Genomic DNA, 16,725 nt, shown 5'->3' with positions numbered 1-16,725 from the left:
GCGGGGCTGAAGCCCGATCGCTGCTCGTGCCGTTAGCTGCCCGCTTCGCTGACAAACGCCAGAGATGCCAGCAGCAGAAGGGACTTTATTCCTGGAGGAGAGCAGCCGCCAGAGCTCTGCCTGTTCTGCGGAGACACAGGGAACACCACTGTGGGGATGATGAAATCCCACGGCGTCCGCAGGCTCTGAAGCCCGAAACGGCTCCTGCTCGCCCTGGGCAGAGGCTGCTGGTGGCCACCCGTGGCCTGCCTGTCCTTGAAGGCTTTCCTGTTCCTGCCGCGGGACGGCACTCGCAGGGGAGCAGGGATGGCTGTAGCCGCCGTGCAGTCTTCGTTCCTGGAGCGCAGGGCAGCGCAAGAGTTCAGCCCTGCTCTAGAGCAAGGGAGAGGATTGCGTTGTGCGGTGCCACGGGCGGGTTTTGCAGCGACGTTGTCGCGTGCGCACGAATACAGAGGCACCGGGAACCCTTCGGCGCGCAGCTGCAGCACCGGGTCCTGTCCCGGCTCTTCCACCCAGGCACCCAGTCTGCCTGTTCCCTGCTGGGGCTGGACTGGGCCGGGCCGGCGCCTGTGGCTCCTCGGCAGCACCGGCCCAGGCTGCGGACGGGCTTTGGGAGCCATCTGCCGTTACCGGCTCACGCTACAGCATCCAGCGGCGCGCGAGGACGGCCTGCAGCACCGCTCTGCTGCTCTCCCTGCCAGCGGGCGGGCTTGAAGCGTCTTCTCCGGGTGTGAGGCCACCTCAGAGAGCTGGCTGCGCGCCGGACGACGCACGGCTCTGCCCGGGAAGCGCGGGTACTCGCAATGCGGTACAGAGAGGGTAAGTCTGAGCGGGTTTTTTAGGATTTTGGCCTCTTAAAGTCCCCAGGTAAAGGCGCAGCTCGCACGGGGCTGGGTAGAAGTGACAGGGAAGGCTCCGGCGCTCACGCGTGTCAGCGGAGACGCCGGGCGCTGCAGCAGCCCGTTTTGAGGGGCGCGCCTCTTCAAGCGTCCCGCGTTTTTCTGACAGACCGGAGGAGGAGACGTAGGAACCCGTTTCTCAGACTTACTGATGCATAGACCCGCTTTCAAGCAGAAAGACCAGAAATTCAGAGGATAACCTTTAGCCTTCCGAAAAAAAAAAAAAAAAAGATGTTTTCCAACCAGCTAACACACAGGAAAATTAAAAACAAAAAAAAAAAAACCAAAACTCTGAAGAGGCGCTGTTTCTCTTTCGCAGACCCGACTCCCCTCAGAGCACCCCGTGCCTACGCGCCGGGCGCGCTCTCCTGCACGCCGGGCCCCGGACGAGAGCGGTGCCCGGCCTGCCCCGGCGCGCAGCGCTGCGCCGCAGGGAGTGCTGCCTGCCACGGCACAGCGAGCGTGCAACCCCCGTGCTGCCGGCGTGCTGAGTGTGCCAACCCCCGTGCTGCCGGCGTGCTGAGTGTGCAAACCCCCGTGCCGCTGGCATGCAGAGTGTGCAAACCCCCGTGCTGCCGGCGTGCTGAGTGTGCCAACCCCCGTGCTGCCGGCATGGTGAGTGTGCAAACCCCCGTGCCGCTGGCATGCGGAGTGTGCAAACCCCCGTGCTGCCGGCGTGCTGAGTGTGCAAATTGCTGTGCCGCCGGCATGCTGAGTGTGCAAACCCCCGTGCTGCCGGCGTGCTGAGTGTGCCAACCCCCGTGCTGCCGGCGTGCTGAGTGTGCAAACCCCCGTGCTGCCGGCATGCTGAGTGTGCAAACCCCCGTGCTGCCGGCGTGCTGAGTGTGCCAACCCCCGTGCTGCCGGCATGGTGAGTGTGCAAACCCCCGTGCTGCCGGCGTGCTGAGTGTGCCAACCCCCGTGCTGCCGGCGTGCTGAGTGTGCAAACCCCCGTGCTGCCGGCGTGCTGAGTGTGCAAACCCCCGTGCTGCCGGCATGCTGAGTGTGCAAACCCCCGTGCTGCCGGCGTGCTGAGTGTGCCAACCCCCGTGCTGCCGGCGTGCTGAGTGTGCAAACCCCCGTGCTGCCGGCATGGTGAGTGTGCAAACCCCCGTGCCGCTGGCATGCGGAGTGTGCAAACCCCAGCAGCCCTGGGACGGTGAGTGTGCCAGCCCCAAGGCTTCTGGCATGCTGAGTGTGCAAGGCCTGCCCCTCTGCCAGCGTGGTGATGGTGAGTGTGCGAGGCGTGCTCCTGCTAGCATGGTGAGGTTGAGTGTGCAAGGCACCCCCGTACCAGCACAGTGAGGGTGAGTGCACAAGGGCTGCCCCTCTGCTAGCACGGTGAGTGTGTAAGGCCTGCCCCTCTGCCAGAATGCTAAGTGTGCAAGGCCATCTCCCAGCACAGTGAGTGTAAGTGTGCAAGGCCCGCCCCCCAGAATGGTGAGTGTGCAAGGCCCGCCCCCCAGCAGGGTGAGTGTGCAAGGCCCGCCCCCCAGCACGGGGAGTGTGCAAGGCCCGCCCCCCCAGCACGGGGAGTGTGCAAGGCCCAGCCCCCAGCAGGGTGAGTGTGCAAGGCCCGCCCCCCAGCAGGGTGAGTGTGCAAGTCCCGCCCCCCAGCACGGGGAGTGTGCAAGGCCCGCCCCCCAGCAGGGTGAGTGTGCAAGGCCCGCCCCCCAGCACGGGGAGTGTGCAAGGCCCGCCCCCCAGCAGGGGGAGTGTGCAAGGCCCGCCCCCCAGCACGGGGAGTGTGCAAGGCCCGCCCCCCAGCAGGGTGAGTGTGCAAGGCCCGCCCCCCAGCACGGGGAGTGTGCAAGGCCCGCCCCCCAGCAGGGGGAGTGTGCAAGGCCCGCCCCCCAGCACGGGGAGTGTGCAAGGCCCGCCCCCCAGCAGGGTGAGTGTGCAAGGCCCGCCCCCCAGCACGGGGAGTGTGCAAGGCCCGCCCCCCAGCACGGGGAGTGTGCAAGGCCCGCCCCCCAGCACGGGGAGTGTGCAAGGCCCGCCCCCCAGCACGAGGCTGCCCGTCCGGCTGCAGCCGCCACCTCCGGCCCGACAGGGGGCGCAGGGGCGCCGCGGGCCGCAGGGCGCGTGCGCGGGCTGCCGGCGCGGGGCGGAAGTGGCGCGCGGGCCGGCGCGCGGCGGTGGGGCGCGGGGGGCGTCCATGGGGCTCCTTAAAGGCGCCGCCGCCCGCCCCCCTCCCGGTACCGGCGGAGGGAAACGCCGCGCGTAGCTGGAATGAGCAGGTGGGGCGGGGCCCTCCGGTGACGCCCCCGGTGACCCCCGTCGTGACCCGGCACGCGCGGCCGCTGCCTCAGTTTCCCCCGGTAGCGGGGGTTATGCGGCTGCGGGGGGGGGGGGGGGGGGCAGTCAGCGCGGGGGTCTGCAAACCCCGGGACAGGGGGTGCGAAGCCGGGAGGGGGGGGTCTGCAGACCCCGAGAGAGGGGGTGCAGCGTCTGGGGAGGGGGATAAGTGCTCGGTGGGGGCTGCAAGCTTTAGGGGGGGGTGCAAACCCTGCGGGGGGGGGGAGATGGCTGCAGACCCCACGTTAGGGGTGCAAGCTCCGGGATGGGGGGGGGGCTGCCCCTATCCGTGGGGGTCTCCCCAGGGCAGCGGGCCGGGACACCGCCGCCCCCCTTCCCCTGCTCCCTGGGGTTGGGGTTCGTCCCCCGGCCCCCTCACGGGGGGGTCCCGCGGTGGAGCCCTCCCCAGCAGCGCTGGCAGCCGGGGGAGGCAGGGGGCCGGGGGCAGGATGAGGCCCTGGTGCTGTTGGGGCACTTCCAGGGGTGCTGGGGGGGGGTCACGGCTGGGCAGCCCGGGCGCTGGGGCGCAGCGGAGGGGTCTGCCCCCAGGATTTCCCTCCGCGCTCCCTCTCGCTCAGGGCCGGAGCACCCAGCTGGGCCTTTCCTGCGCGGGGAGCGGTGCTGAGCTCCTCGCACCCCCAGAGTTTCCCGAGAAACCTTAACGCCTGTTGGCTTTCTCTCCTCGCTCCGCAGCCGTCACAGCGCTGTGCCAGGCCCACCGGTGCCCCAGGCTCGCCGCTGCTCTGGCTCGTGGCTTTAGGGCTTTCTTTTTCCCCTGGATGGAAACGGGAGCAGCTCCCAGCCGGGAAGGGAGCTGGGATGCAGGCAGGGAGCGCTCACCGCTGCGCTGGAGATGCTCGCGTCCCCCCGCAGAAGGAGCGGGCCGTGCTGTGGCACATCCCATGGTTTCAGCCCTTCAGGTGTCGCAGCGCTGTGAGATTATTTTTTTTCTTTCCCCCCCCCCCTCCACCTTGCTTGCGTAAGGGGGGAACGATCCGGCGCTGGGGCGAGCGCCCTGCGTGCCGCGCGGTTTTGCAACAGCCACGCCGCCGTCCCGTGTCGGGCACAGCGGGACGCGTGCGGGGCCCGTGCCCACCCCGCAAACTGCACCCGGCTCTCGCGGCGGGGCTGGTGGACGCGGCTCCGGGATAGACCCGGCCCTGCTTGCAGCCTGGGGCACCTAACGAGGCCAGAGCTGGTAATTAAGAGATTTATGGCTGCTCTGACCTTGTAAAATTGCTGAGTCAGACGGCGAAGGGTGTGTTGTTGGTTTTTTGTTGTGGGTTTGGTTTTTTTTTGTGCGTTGACCGGCTTTAAAACAAAGTAGGTTCCTAACGCCTGAAAGCCCTCCTGGCATGGCCGCAGCCCCGTCCCGGTGCGAGGACCGTCCCCGGGCTGCGGTGAGGGGGAGCAGCTGGTCCTGAGCGTGCGCAGCGTTCCCTTCTCCGTGTCCTCCTCCCGCGGGACGGCTGCGACATTCCCCGCTTCCCGAGGGCAGAGATGCAGCCCCCCGGGGGCCGCGGCCTTGCCGAGCCTCGGGGAGGGCGGCAGCAGGGGCGGGAAGGCGTGCAGAAGGTTTTGGGCGTGCAAACCCTTATTTGGGGGTGCTTCTGCACCCCCCGTGCAAGGGGGAGATCCCCCCAGGTTGTGTTGGGCTCTGCTGCCGTCCCAGCTGGAACTGGGGGGGCTGTCACAGCACAGCTGGTCTTTGGACTTTGCTCCTTCCTGTCCCTTGGATCCTCCCTCCCCGGGGGAAGGGGGGGCCAGGAGGGAGGCCTGGCTCGTCCCCACCTCTCCAGCGAACCCGGGCCCGCTGCCAGCGGTGGGGCTGGGGGGTGTTATCGGGGCTAGACCGGCCCCAGGAGCGGTCCCTGTCCCCCCCCCCCGTCACCCCGGGGCAGCATGATTACGGGAAGGGGGGGCCGCGCCTGCCCTGCGCCGTGCCGATAGCGCGGCTGGAGGTGGGACGCCCGTACTCACGCCGGCGGAGCAGGGATGCTGGGGGGGGGTCCTTGGGGTCCGTTGCGGGTCCCCCGGGGCAGGGACCCTCCCCCGGGAGCACCCCCAGCCTCAAGCCCCCTCTGTGTGTTGCAGGGGGGCGACACCATGGCCGAGACGACGTCGCCGAGCCCCGGCGGGGGCATCACGCCGCTGCAGCAGATGCTGGCCTCGGGGACGGGGGCCATCCTCACCTCCCTCTTCGGTGAGGAGCGCGGGGAGCGGGTGGGCGCCGGGGGCTGGCGCGGCACGGCGTGGCTAAAGGATGGTGTCGTTTCAGTGACGCCGCTGGATGTGGTGAAGATCCGGCTGCAGGCCCAGAGGACCCCCTTCTCCAAAGGTAACCCCGCTCGGGGCAGGGCCGGGGGCTCCGGCCGGCCTTTTCCCGGTCCCCCGGCAAGCAGCCCGTGCGGATGTCTCGGTTGGCAGCGCTGGTGGCAGGGATTTCTCGGCTCCTGAGCGCGGGGCCGTTGCGAGGTGGCAGGTTACCATGGGCCCCTCGTCCTGACGGGCTCGGGGGGCCCTGCCGGGGGAGCCAGGCTGGTGCTTGGCTCCGTCCTTCCCCCTCGGGCGGCCCCGTGCCGATGCCGAACGGGGTCAGCGCTGTACCTGGCAGCCCCCCGCCCGCCGGGGAGCGGGGTGGAGGAGCTCAGCCGCCTTTGTCGCCACCCCCACGCTGCTCCCCGCAGCTCCCCCGAGGCAGGGGAGACCCTGTGGGCTCTGCCCCCTCCCCGTGGGGGGAGCAGGCGGGGGCTGGGCCCGGGGGACTGGTTTGGTAACAGCAGGGACTGCTTGGGAACCGGCTACGAGGGCACCCAGCCCCTTCGCCCACGGAGCTCTCCCACCGCCCCGCCCGGAGCTGCGGCACACGCGTGTGCCCCAGCCCGGGGAGGTGGCGTGTCCCCCGTGTTGACGCTCAGCGTGTCCCCGTTGTGTGTTTCAGTGTCGCCAGCGCGATCTGTGCCCTGGGGCACTCAACAGGCCGCATGTGAGTACGCCTGGGGTCTCCGGGCAGCTCCTGCTGCCAGCGGCTTCGCTTTCCCGAGCCTTGACCCCGGTTTGCTTCCCCGCTGGTGGCAGCTTGGGCTCCTCCAACTGGGAGACGTCCCTCTGTGCAGGGGGGGGTTGCAATCGTCCCCGGCCCCCCGGGCTCTGCTGTGCAACCGGCCCGGCTGGCTGTGGTCCCCCTGTCCTTGCCCCATCTTGTCACTCTGTCCTGTTGTTACATCAAAGTCCCCTTGGGTCTCACTGCCCCACGTGCTCCCCGCTGCCCGGCGTCCCCCTGCCTTTGACGAGAGCACGGTGGAGAGGCCGTGCTGGCTCTCTGCAGCGGTGTCCCCACCGTGCCGGGGCAGCGGAGCTGGTGCCGAGCGAGGCGGAAACCTCTCCTGCCGCTAGCAATGGCTCCTGCCGTGCCCCCGCCCCCGTGGCAGGGCTGGAAGCCCCCCGCCCCGTGGTCGGACCCTTGCTGGAGGGTTAGCCCTCTCCTGGCCTTGGCCTGGCACTGATCCCCACCGGGCTCAGACATTGAGGATTTGGCTTTCTCCTGGAAGAGATGATGATTTTGGGGATCGAATGGGTGGGGCGTGGGGCAGAGAGGAGGGGTCTCCCCTCTAACGGCAATGCTCTTGCCTTCTGCCCCAGGGAAGTGTTTCCTCTACTGCAATGGGCTCATGGACCATCTGTACGTCTGCCAGAACGGCAACGGCTGCACCGCCTGGTACAAGGCCCCCACTCGCTTCAGCGGCACGCTGGTAGGGGCTGTGGGCACAGGCGGGGTGGGCAGGGGCATCCCTGTCCCAGAGAGGGGGTCGGGGGGTTTGCTGGGGGGCTGCTTGCCTGCCTCCCCCCTCTAATCCCTCTCCCCGGTGCTCTGCTCTCTCCCCAGGATGCCTTCGTGAAGATCACGCGCTATGAGGGCGTCAGGTCTCTCTGGAGCGGCTTGCCCCCCACCCTGTGAGTGTAGACCCTGCCTGGGGGGCAGTCTGGGTGCTAACACCTGCCCGGACCCATGGGCGTCCGCCACGAGCCCCCCACCAGCCCTGGGGAGGGCACGTGTGCCCCTCACACCCCGTCTCCTCGGCAGGGTCATGGCTGTGCCGGCCACCGTCATTTATTTCACCACCTACGACCAGCTGCGGGACTACCTGCACGCCCGGACGGGGAGCCGGGGGCACCACACCCCCTTGCTGGCCGGGGCCCTCGCCAGACGTGAGTACCCCCCTTCTCCGAGGGTCCCCCGGTGCCCACCCTGCATCCTCGCAGGAGAGCACAGCGCGTCCCTTGGTTGTTGGCGCCCGTGCTCAGCGCCTGGCTCTCCCGGCACGGTGCTCCGGTGGCTTCGGGACGGCTGCTGAAGCAGACGGGGCTGATGCTCCGTGTCCCCTCCGTTGCAGTGGGCGCCGTGACGGTCATCAGCCCCTTGGAGCTGATCCGCACCAAGATGCAGTCCCGACAGCTCAGCTACCGGCAGCTGGGCGCCTGCATCCAGTCGGCGGTGGCGCAGGACGGCTGGCTGTCCCTCTGGAGGGGCTGGGGACCCACCGTGCTGCGCGACGTCCCCTTCTCGGGTACGGCTGCGGGGGACGAGCACGGGGCAGGGCAGCCCTGCACGCGGGGGGGATTGGCGTGTCCGGGGCGCGTCGTCGCAGCGCTGGTGTCGGTTGTCTCCTTCCAGCTCTCTACTGGTTTAACTACGAGCTGGTGAGGGAGTGGCTCTGCGTGCAGGCCCGGCTGGACGAGGCCACGTTCATGATCAGCTTCACATCTGGGGCCATCTCCGGGACGGTGAGTTCGGCGCTCCGCTGCGCTGGCGCTCGCTGGGGGGACGGCCCCCGTGGGGAGCGAGGGATGGGGCTGGGAGGGGACGGCAGGGACGGCGGGGTCCCTGCTCACCGCCTGGCCGCTGGCCCCGCAGGTGGCTGCGGTGCTGACGCTGCCCTTCGATGTGGTGAAGACTCAGCGGCAGATCGAGCTGGGAGACAGCGAGGTGCACCCAGGTGAGGGTGGGCTCTGGGGGGCAGGGGAGACTCCTGGGGGCATCCCCAGACCCTCACCCGCTCCCCTCTCCTTGCAGTGGCGGCCTCCAAGCCTTCCTCCACCTGGCTGCTCATGCGACGCATCCGTGCCGAGTCCGGCACGCGGGGGCTGTTTGCAGGTAGGGCCGTGCCCCCCGCCCTGGGCTGGGGTTTGTTTGTGCCCCCGTGTCACCGAGGGGCTAACGAGGATGCCCTCGCAGGCTTCCTGCCCCGCGTCATTAAGGTGGCACCCGCCTGCGCCATCATGATCAGCACCTACGAATTCGGCAAGACCTTCTTCCAGAAGCTGAACCAGGAGCGGCAGCTGCGGGGGGGGTTGTGAGCCGGCGCTGGGGCAGGGCTGGATGCGGCCCCCGCCCCGGGGGGGGACAGTGCCACCCCTGCTCCCGCCGAGGAGCAGCGAAGTGCCCCCAAAGTGCCTTCGTGCTGCGCTCTGCCTCCCCGCCGCCTGCGCACCGAGGCAGGGCCAGCCCGGCCCCGCTCTCCATCCCCAGCCGCGCTGGGGGACATCTGTGCCTGCTGCTGTGACGTGGGGGGGGACGTGGAGCCCCCCGCGCTCAGCCTGTGAGGCTGGACAGATGCTGCTGCTGGACTCACGGACGCTCTGGCGAGGGCCGGGAGACGTGGCAGGGCAGGAGATGGGAGCTGGGACTCAGTCGAGGACCAAACCCTCGGGGGCTTCTCGGCGTGATCCCCTGCCCCCCAGCCCTGCTCTGGCCAGGGGTCCACCCCTCCTCGCCCTCGGTCACGCACAACGTCCCCTTGCCAGCTCTGCGTGGCACGGGGACGCACTGGGACTCTGCCTCTGCACCTCAGGGCGTCCCTGTCCCCTGGCAGCCCCTGGGCTCAGACCCTGCGTGGGGCCAGGCCTCGCTGCTGCTCTGGGGGGCTGGCGGGCACTGGGGCCACCGGCCTCTGGCCCTGCCCTGGCCCTTCACTGGGAGGGCCTGCCCCCGTTGTGCCCCGTGGGGATGCTGCCCCCGCTTGCCCGAGGACTCTGGGGGGGAATTCTCTTATTTTCTTAAATAAAAGATTATTTGTCTCTTAGGGCAAGGGTTTTTCTCAGCTCCCTGCGTGCTGGGGCTGCGGGTGACAGCCATGTCCCTGCTGCGTGACCGCCGTGCTGTCACCCACCAGCTCCTTACTGGGCTTTTACTGGGAGGAAGGAGACCCCCAGCGCCTTCCCCGCTGTCCACCACGGTGACCCGCTGTTGATGGGGCAGGAGCTGCCCCATCCTTGGGGACCTGCTGTGTCCCCAAAGTGCTATCCCTGTCCTGGTGACGGGGGGCTGGAGGAGGCTCACTGGACCCCCTCCCAGCATCCCTGCCTGGGACAGGACCTCGTGGCTGGGGGTACAAGGGGTCTTTTCCCCCGCGTTCCCTCTCCTCGCGGAGGCCGGCTTGGCTTGCTGCGTTTATTGATTCCTTTTGCTCCGACGAGGCAGGTGGGGCTGAATTAAAAACCAAAATCACCCAAAATCAACCGGAAGGATGGGAGGGGACGGACTGTCCCGGTTGTGGGGATGCTGCTGCGGGGAGGGACAGCTGGTCCCCAAAGTGGGGGGGGGACAGGCCAGCCCCCCTGCAGCGCCTGGGTGCGGGGGGGATGTGGGGGGGGCCGGGAGGAGGCTGGGCACTAGAGGGCAGGCGAAGCCCGGGTGGGTGCCCGTGGGCTGGGACGGACACGGAGCTGCGCCCAGACCTTTGCCCACGGAGGGGTTTTGGCTCAGACCCCCCCTCCCTTGCTCCCCCAGCAGCGGTTGCTCCCGGTGTACCCCCCCCAGCACAGTTCATCCCCACCCCCAGCTCGCACCAGTCCCAGTCCGACATCCCCCATCCCAACAGGTCCGTGTCTCCAGCCAGGGGCCAGGCTGGGGGTCCGAGGCGCAGCCGGGATGGGACGTCAAGATGAGGAGGGGGTTCCCCGTCCCCAACCTCCTCGCTGGGTTCGGCGAGTCCCTCGTCGGTCCCGGGGTGGCGAGGAGGGGGACGAGGTCAGTCCTCCGCCGCCGCGTTGGGCCGGACGGCTGGGCCGTGGGGCGACGAGGGGGCCGGGGGTCTCAGCTGGGGCTGCGGGTCGGGCTGGCTTCCGTGCTGTCGCTCACCAGGCACTCGTTGGACTTCAGGCTGGCCAGGGACTTGCAGCTGGGCAGGGAGGCCAGGGAGCCGCAGAGCCCCAGCATGGAGGGCGTGGGGTCCTTCCCTGCGGGCACAGAGCGAGGCGCCGGCGTCGCGGGGGGCTGCAGCCTCGCACCCCAGCCCTGCCGCGGAGGGGACGGGGGTGGGGACGGGGAGGGGGACCACCTCTCCGGGAAGGACCTGGGTGTCTTTGCGCCGTTGGGACGGCATCCCCGGCACGGGGAGGGGACTGCTGGGGGGGTCCAGGCGCCTGGGTGTGTGTTGGGGTGGATGCTCAGCCCCGCGGGGCACCCTACGGTGGCGGGGCGGGGGGTCTTACCCAAGGGCCCCCAGGGCTCGCCTTCGCGCTTGCCCTCGCCCAGGCGCTGGGAGTCGGAGCTGAGGCTGTTCTCGGCCGAGAGCTGGTCGGTGCTCACGAAGCTGTGCCTGCGGAGGGACGGCGCTGAGCTCCCCCCGCGCCACGGCCCCCGGGGCCAGGACAGCCCTTCTCCCCGTCCCCTGCCCGGGGCGGACCCCCCTGGGGCTGGATGGGGTGCTGGGCGTGGGTTGGGGCGGCTCTGTCCCCGCTGTGGGGGTTACCTCCTGAAGAGCTTGCTGTCCGAGCCGCTCTCGTTGCCGTTGAGGGTCCCCAGCGAGGGCCACTGGTTCACCAGGGGCGTCACCATCTCCTTGGAGAGCTGGGCCAGCTGCGGGTTCTCGCAGGGGATCAGCCCCGTCCTGCGGCAAAGGCGGGGGCTCAGCACCCGGCACTGCCCCGAGTGCCGGCTACCTGCCAGGCGACGTGGTCCGTGGGGGACCCACCACACCCCACGGGACATTGGGGACCCATCACCCACCCAGAGCCCATGGGGCACCCATGGGACCCACCCCCACCGCCCATGGCCAGTCTGTCCTCACTCACAGCTGCTCCTGCAGCTCCAGGATGACGCCCTCCAGCTCTCTCTTCTCCAGCTGGTTCTGCACCATCACCTCCTCCAGGCGCAGCTTCAGCCGCTTGTTCTCCACCTCCAGGTCCTTCAGCTGCGACTCCCGCAGCCGCACCAGCTCCTCCAGGTACCCCTGCGCAAGGCCGCCATCAGCAGCGCCTGGCTGCCCCCAACGGACACCCCCCCCCGCATCCCCAGGGCCGCGCAGGGTGACAATGAGAGGGGCTGGGTGACCGCAGCAGCGGGATGAAGGGCTGCGGGTACCACCGGATGGGGATGCAGTGGAGGGTGCTCTGGGATGGAGCATCCCAGGGGAGTTGGTACCTGGACGGCCCCATCCCGGCTCCCGGTACCTTTTGGGCATAAACGATGCGAAATTTCTGCTCCATCTTGCGCCATTTGTTGTACCAGTTGTCCTCGTCGGTGACCAGCGGCAGGTAAGGGCGCTCGGGAGAACTGTCCTCACTCGTGCTGCTCTCCACGCTGCCCCGCTCCTCCTCCTCGTTCAGGTAGTCGTAGCTGCGGGGTACGAGGGCTCAGGGCACCGAGGACAGGGGCTGGCACGCAGGGTGCTGGGGGAGAGGCGGTGGGGTCCCCCACCCGAGAAGGGCACCCCGGTTCTTACCTCTGGGTGAACTTCAGGTAGGGCGTGTAGTCGATGACCACGGGCATTTTGCCGTCCATCACCTCGCCCTTCAGGCAGAAGCTGTGTGGTGGCAGAAGGAGCAGGGTCAGGGCGGCCCCGGGGGGCTGGCAGGGGGGCAACGGCTGGGACAGGGCGCTCACGCCCACCCCTACCTGAAGTCGATGGCGCTGAGCCCGATGAGCATCCCGGTGAGCACCGTGGACTCCTCCCGCAGCATGATGGCCCCGTCGTCGTAAAACCGCCTGCGGGGACAGACGTGGCTGCCTGCGTGCCCGCCGGCACCCCGAAACGCCCCACAGCACCCGCACGGCGCGGGCTGCTCACCTGGTGGTCCGCGTGTCCCGCAGCGCCGTGGAGATGTACTCGGACATGCGCTTCTCCATCAGTGCCACGCGGATCCAGGCCCGGCCCTGCAAGGCGTCGCCCCGCGGGGCGGCCCTGAGGACGGCTGCCACCCTCAGCTGCCCCCCGCCACGCTCCCGCCTGTCCCCGCCGGCTCTGGGCACCCGCAGGCGGGTGGTCCCCACCCAGAGCTGCTTTCAGTCCCCCCTTATCCCCCCACGGGGACCCACAGCTCCTGTTTCGCCCCAGTGACTCCATGGGGTGCTGTGGAGCGAGATGGGGCTGCAGGAGGGCAAGGTGGAGGGGATGGGGACAAGGATGGAAATGGGATGGGATGGGATGGGATGGGATGGGATGAGATGGGATGGGATGGGATGGGATGGGATGGGATGGGATGGGATGGGATGGGATGGGATGGAGACAGATGGGGATGGAGTTGGGATGGGGATGGCGTTGAGATGGAGACGGATGGAGATGGGGATGGGACGGGATGGGTGCCAGGGTCAGGGCATGTGTGGAAACAGGACCAGGAATGGGGATAGGGACAGGGATGGAGATGTGGAAGGGATGAAGACAGAGCTGGAGTAGGGATGGGAATGGGGATGGGGACAGGGCAGGGGCTGGCGCCTTCCTGACCTTGGCCCTGGAGGTGCTGATGTTCTCCATATTCTCGATGCTGCTGACGCAGTTGTTCGGGACCTTGCTGCAGGCCAGGCGGATGTAATCCCAAAACCCACGCTGCCCATCCGAGCTGAACCAGCTGACGGGGCCTGCGGGGACCAAGGGGCTGCGATTGGGGGCTGCCGTGCCGGCAACGCCCCTTGGCCCCCAAAGCCCTGAGCCGGAGCCCAGACATGCTCCCCGGCGACGGCAGCTGCACCAATGCATCCCCACCCACCGCGCAGCACGGGGACGGGGACGGGGACAGGGATGCGGCAGGGGCTGCGCGGGCGCCCATCCTCGTTACCTTTAAAGCGGTGGCTCAGGATCTGCTCGAGGATGGCGGCGAAGTTAACGAACTCCTCGGAGGAGTCGTCGATGGGCTCCGTTGTGTATTTCTCCAGCAAGGTCTTCACTGAGAACCTGGCAGGGGGACGGGCGTCACGAGCGGGAGGGGACGGGCGCCCAGCACCCCACACCCGGCACACGTCAGGTTCTAGGAAGGGCGCTAATTGGAGCAAAACGCTTTTGCAGATGTTGGCTGCGGGAGCGGGAAGAGGGCGGCGGGCCGAGCCACGGGCTGTGGGTCGCTGACCCCCCGTGTCCCCGCGTCCCCGGGGAGCTCGCTGTGCGAGTGGCCAGGAAGGGCGAACAAAGGCCCCCTTCCTCCCCGGCCGTGCGCGGGCGGTGATGGCTTCCCCTTCCGCCCGGCCGCTCGTGCTGGGTGGACGACGCCGAAGACACAAAACCTGCTGAGCCCGGCCGGACGGCTGGGGACGGGGCAGGTGGTTGCATCGCCTGGTCCGTGGGTCATGACCACGCGTGGGGAGGGTGAGACTGGGGACACCCATGATGAGGGTGCCTCGTGATGGCAGTGGGGTCTGGAGACATCCTGGTGTCAGGGTGAGGGGTCCCAGTGCCGTGGCCAGGAGATCCAGGGGGTTCCCATGTTGTGACAGTGGGGTCTGGAGGTCTCCAGTGCTATGGCCAGGAGATCCAGAGGGTCCCCATGCCATGGCCAGGAGATCCAGAGGGTCTTCACATCATGGTGGGGTTATCCAGAGGGTCCCCGTGCCATGGCCAGGAGATCCAGCGGGTCCTCACGTCATGGTGGGGCTATCCAGAGGGTCCCCGTGCCATGGCCAGGAGATCCAGCGGGTCCTCACGTCATGGTGGGGCTATCCAGAGGGTCCCCATGTCATGGTGAGGAGATCCAGGGGGTCCTCACATCATGGTGGGGCTATCCAGAGGGTCCCCGTGCCATGGCCAGGAGATCCAGGGGGTCCCCATGCCATGGTGGGGCTATCCAGAGGGTCCCCGTGCCATGGCCAGGAGATCCAGGGGGTCCTTACGTCACGGTGGGCTATCCAGAGGGTCCCCATGCCATGGTGAGGAGATTCAGGGGGTCCCCATGTCATGACAGTGGGGTCTGGAGATGCCCCGTGCCATGGCAAGAAGCCCTGGGGTCCCCTAGACCCCACAGGCAGGTCCTGGAGGTCCCTGGCATGGTGACCCCAACCTTTGGTGCCCCCTACGTCCCCCCCAGCAGCCCCGGGGCCAGGCTGCGGGCACAGCCCTGCACAAGCAGCCCCTGACCAGGGGCCGGGAGGGGCGGACACCAACCCAACCCCGCGCTTGGGGGCTGGGGACAGGCAGGGACCACCATTCCTGTCCCCCCCCATCCTTGTCCCCACATCCCTGCCCCCCCGCGCGGTCCAGCCGGCCGTCACCATGACAACCCTCATCCCTCCATCCCCGCTGCCTTCATCCCTCCATCCCCGGAGCGGGGCCCTGACGTCACTTCCTCGGCCCCCCACCCGCAGGGGGGTCCCTAGCCCCAGCCCCCCCCCGGGCCCCGGTGCTCCCAGCCCCCCCCGCACCCTCCACCCCCGCTGCACACACCCTGCCCCCCCCCGCACAATCCGGCTGCCCCCGGCATCACCGGCACCGGGAGCCTCCATGTTGTCGTTGTACCCCCGCGCCCCCCCCCGGAGCCCCCCGCCGGAGGCCCCCTCAGCCCCATCGCCCCAGCCCCACCGCCCACAACCCCCCCCCGCTCCCCCCACTTCCCCGCATCCCCATCCTCCTCCCTGCCTCCCAATCTGAATTCATCCCCCAAAAAGCGACCGCAGCAACAATAAAAAATCCACCCCCCCAGGTTGAAAAGACCCCCGGGGGGGGGGTGTGACCCCCTCCAACCCTCCTCCTCCTCCCCCCCCACATCCCTCCTTCCCCACCCATCCCTCCTCCCCTCCCCCTCCATCCCCGGTAGCAGTGGTCCTCTCTCTCTCTCTCTCCCCCTTCTCCGCACCCCCCCCCCCGGAATTTTCGGGGACCCCCCCACCTGCAGACGGTGATGAGGTTTTTCCTCTCCACCGCGACGTTCCTGGAGGAGGCTTTTTTGGAGGAGAGCCCCAGAGCCATGGCAGCCTGCACGCAGCTCGCTTCCATCCAGAGCGGGGCAGGCCCACGGCCACGGGCGATGCTGCTTCTCCCGTGGGCCCCGCCACCCACCCACCCACCCCGCGTCGCGCAGGCTTTGCTCCCACCCGCCCCACGCCAGCGGGCCGGGCGCCGCCCCCCCCCCCCAAAAAAAAAAAAAAAAAAAAGCTGCGGGGCCTGGTCCTCTCCTCACCTCCGGCCCGCCCCCCCCCCCCCCAAATCTGCCCCTTGGGGAGGGAGGGGATGGGGGAATAAAGGGGGGGGGTGAAGGTGGGGGGCAGCCCAGGGGGGCACCCTCCTCCCTGCAGCCCCTCGCCGTGATGTGCCGCTGGTGGGGACCCCGTGGGCGGAGGGGGGGACGGGCTGGGGCTGGACCCAGCCCCCAGGGTAATTGGGGGGCCCCTTCGCCCCCTCCCCCAGGTGTGAAGGTCGCTGCCTGCCCCCCCCCCCGCCCCCGGGCTCCAGTCCTCGCTTTGCGGGGCGTGCTGAGCTTCCCCCCTCCCCCGGGGCCTGTGGGGCGCATGGGACCCCCCTCTGAGCAGGGGCGAGGAGGGGGGTGCGCCCCCCGCGGGGGCCTGCTTGTGCCGGAGAGGGGGGAGCCCCACAACGCTCCCAGCACCCCGTTTCCCTGCCGTGCCTCAGTTTCCCCACTGATGTGCCAGGGAAATCGGAGGTGGGGGTGTGAATACCACGGGCACCCACATCCCCCCCCCCCCCCGCCGCAGCACCCAGATAAATCAGAATCACCCCGAACAGAGAGGCAACCCCCCCACCGCCACGATGATGGGGACACGTCCCCCCTCTCTGCGCCCCCCGGGGTGCCCCACGTCCTCCTCTGCCCCTGCAAAGGGGACCCGGCCCGCAGCACCCAGCTGGGTGCCACAGGGGGGGGTGGGACCCCCAAAATCCCCAGGGCTGCTGCAGGGAGGGGAGCCCTCGGCAGCACCCAGATAAGGGGGGGGGCCCGTTATCGCAGCACCCAGCCCGCGGCTATCGCACCTCCCGGCCCCGCTGTGGGTGCCACCGGGTCCCCAAAGTGTGGCATGGGCCGGCAGCTCGCGACCCCCAACCTGGGTGGGCCCCCCTCCATAGGGCTGGTGCTGGGGGGGCAGCACTGTCCCGACCCCATGGGCCCGGGCACGAGGGACGGCCCAGCAGCCGGGATGTCCCTGCCAGCGTCCCCACGCGCTGGGGCGACTGGGGCACGTGCGTGTGTGCGCCAACACGTGTGTGCAAAGCGTGCCCAGCTCACGCTTCGTCCCTACGCCCTGGGATTTGGGGCTGGGGGCCCGGAGCCCTTTAGGGAATCATCAATGTGCAGACACACGCGTGTGCAT

The 16,725-nt window shown here is 69.1% G+C and overlaps 2 protein-coding genes across 4 annotated transcripts; one reads left to right on the top strand and one right to left on the bottom strand.

The window, feature by feature from the left end:
- The first annotated feature begins 3,008 nt into the window (after nucleotides 1–3,008).
- SLC25A39 (solute carrier family 25 member 39) lies at nucleotides 3,009–9,280 on the top strand. 2 transcript variants are annotated; one of them, XM_086766855.1, is made up of 12 exons: nucleotides 3,009–3,139; nucleotides 5,292–5,400; nucleotides 5,476–5,535; nucleotides 6,139–6,183; nucleotides 6,840–6,949; nucleotides 7,084–7,151; nucleotides 7,282–7,406; nucleotides 7,592–7,765; nucleotides 7,873–7,982; nucleotides 8,113–8,194; nucleotides 8,272–8,352; nucleotides 8,434–9,280. In XM_086766855.1, exons 2-12 carry the CDS (start codon nucleotides 5,304–5,306, stop codon nucleotides 8,553–8,555), a joined length of 1,074 nt encoding a protein of 357 aa, XP_086622981.1. In that variant the 5' UTR covers nucleotides 3,009–3,139; nucleotides 5,292–5,303; the 3' UTR covers nucleotides 8,556–9,280. The 2 variants fall into 2 exon arrangements, with proteins under 2 accessions (XP_086622981.1, XP_086622982.1); XM_086766856.1 differs by lacking the exon at nucleotides 6,139–6,183.
- Nucleotides 9,281–9,636: 356 nt separating this feature from the next.
- Nucleotides 9,637–15,433, bottom strand: RUNDC3A (RUN domain containing 3A). 2 transcript variants are annotated; one of them, XM_086766853.1, is made up of 11 exons: nucleotides 15,291–15,433; nucleotides 13,254–13,369; nucleotides 12,923–13,056; nucleotides 12,269–12,354; nucleotides 12,097–12,186; nucleotides 11,924–12,004; nucleotides 11,652–11,817; nucleotides 11,274–11,431; nucleotides 10,952–11,089; nucleotides 10,692–10,798; nucleotides 9,637–10,436 (listed from the first exon to the last, which is right to left on the bottom strand). In XM_086766853.1, the coding sequence occupies exons 1-11, from the start codon at nucleotides 15,395–15,397 to the stop codon at nucleotides 10,294–10,296; spliced, it is 1,326 nt and encodes a 441-aa protein (XP_086622979.1). In that variant the 5' UTR covers nucleotides 15,398–15,433; the 3' UTR covers nucleotides 9,637–10,293. The 2 variants fall into 2 exon arrangements, with proteins under 2 accessions (XP_086622979.1, XP_086622980.1); XM_086766854.1 differs by lacking the exon at nucleotides 10,692–10,798.
- Nucleotides 15,434–16,725: the final 1,292 nt, after the last annotated feature.

This window comes from Chlamydotis macqueenii, chromosome 25 (genome assembly GCF_036417535.1).
Source record: "Chlamydotis macqueenii isolate bChlMac1 chromosome 25, bChlMac1.mat, whole genome shotgun sequence".
Classification (NCBI taxonomy): Eukaryota; Metazoa; Chordata; class Aves; order Otidiformes; family Otididae; genus Chlamydotis; species Chlamydotis macqueenii.
This window is presented reverse-complemented; position numbering and strand designations above follow the sequence as displayed.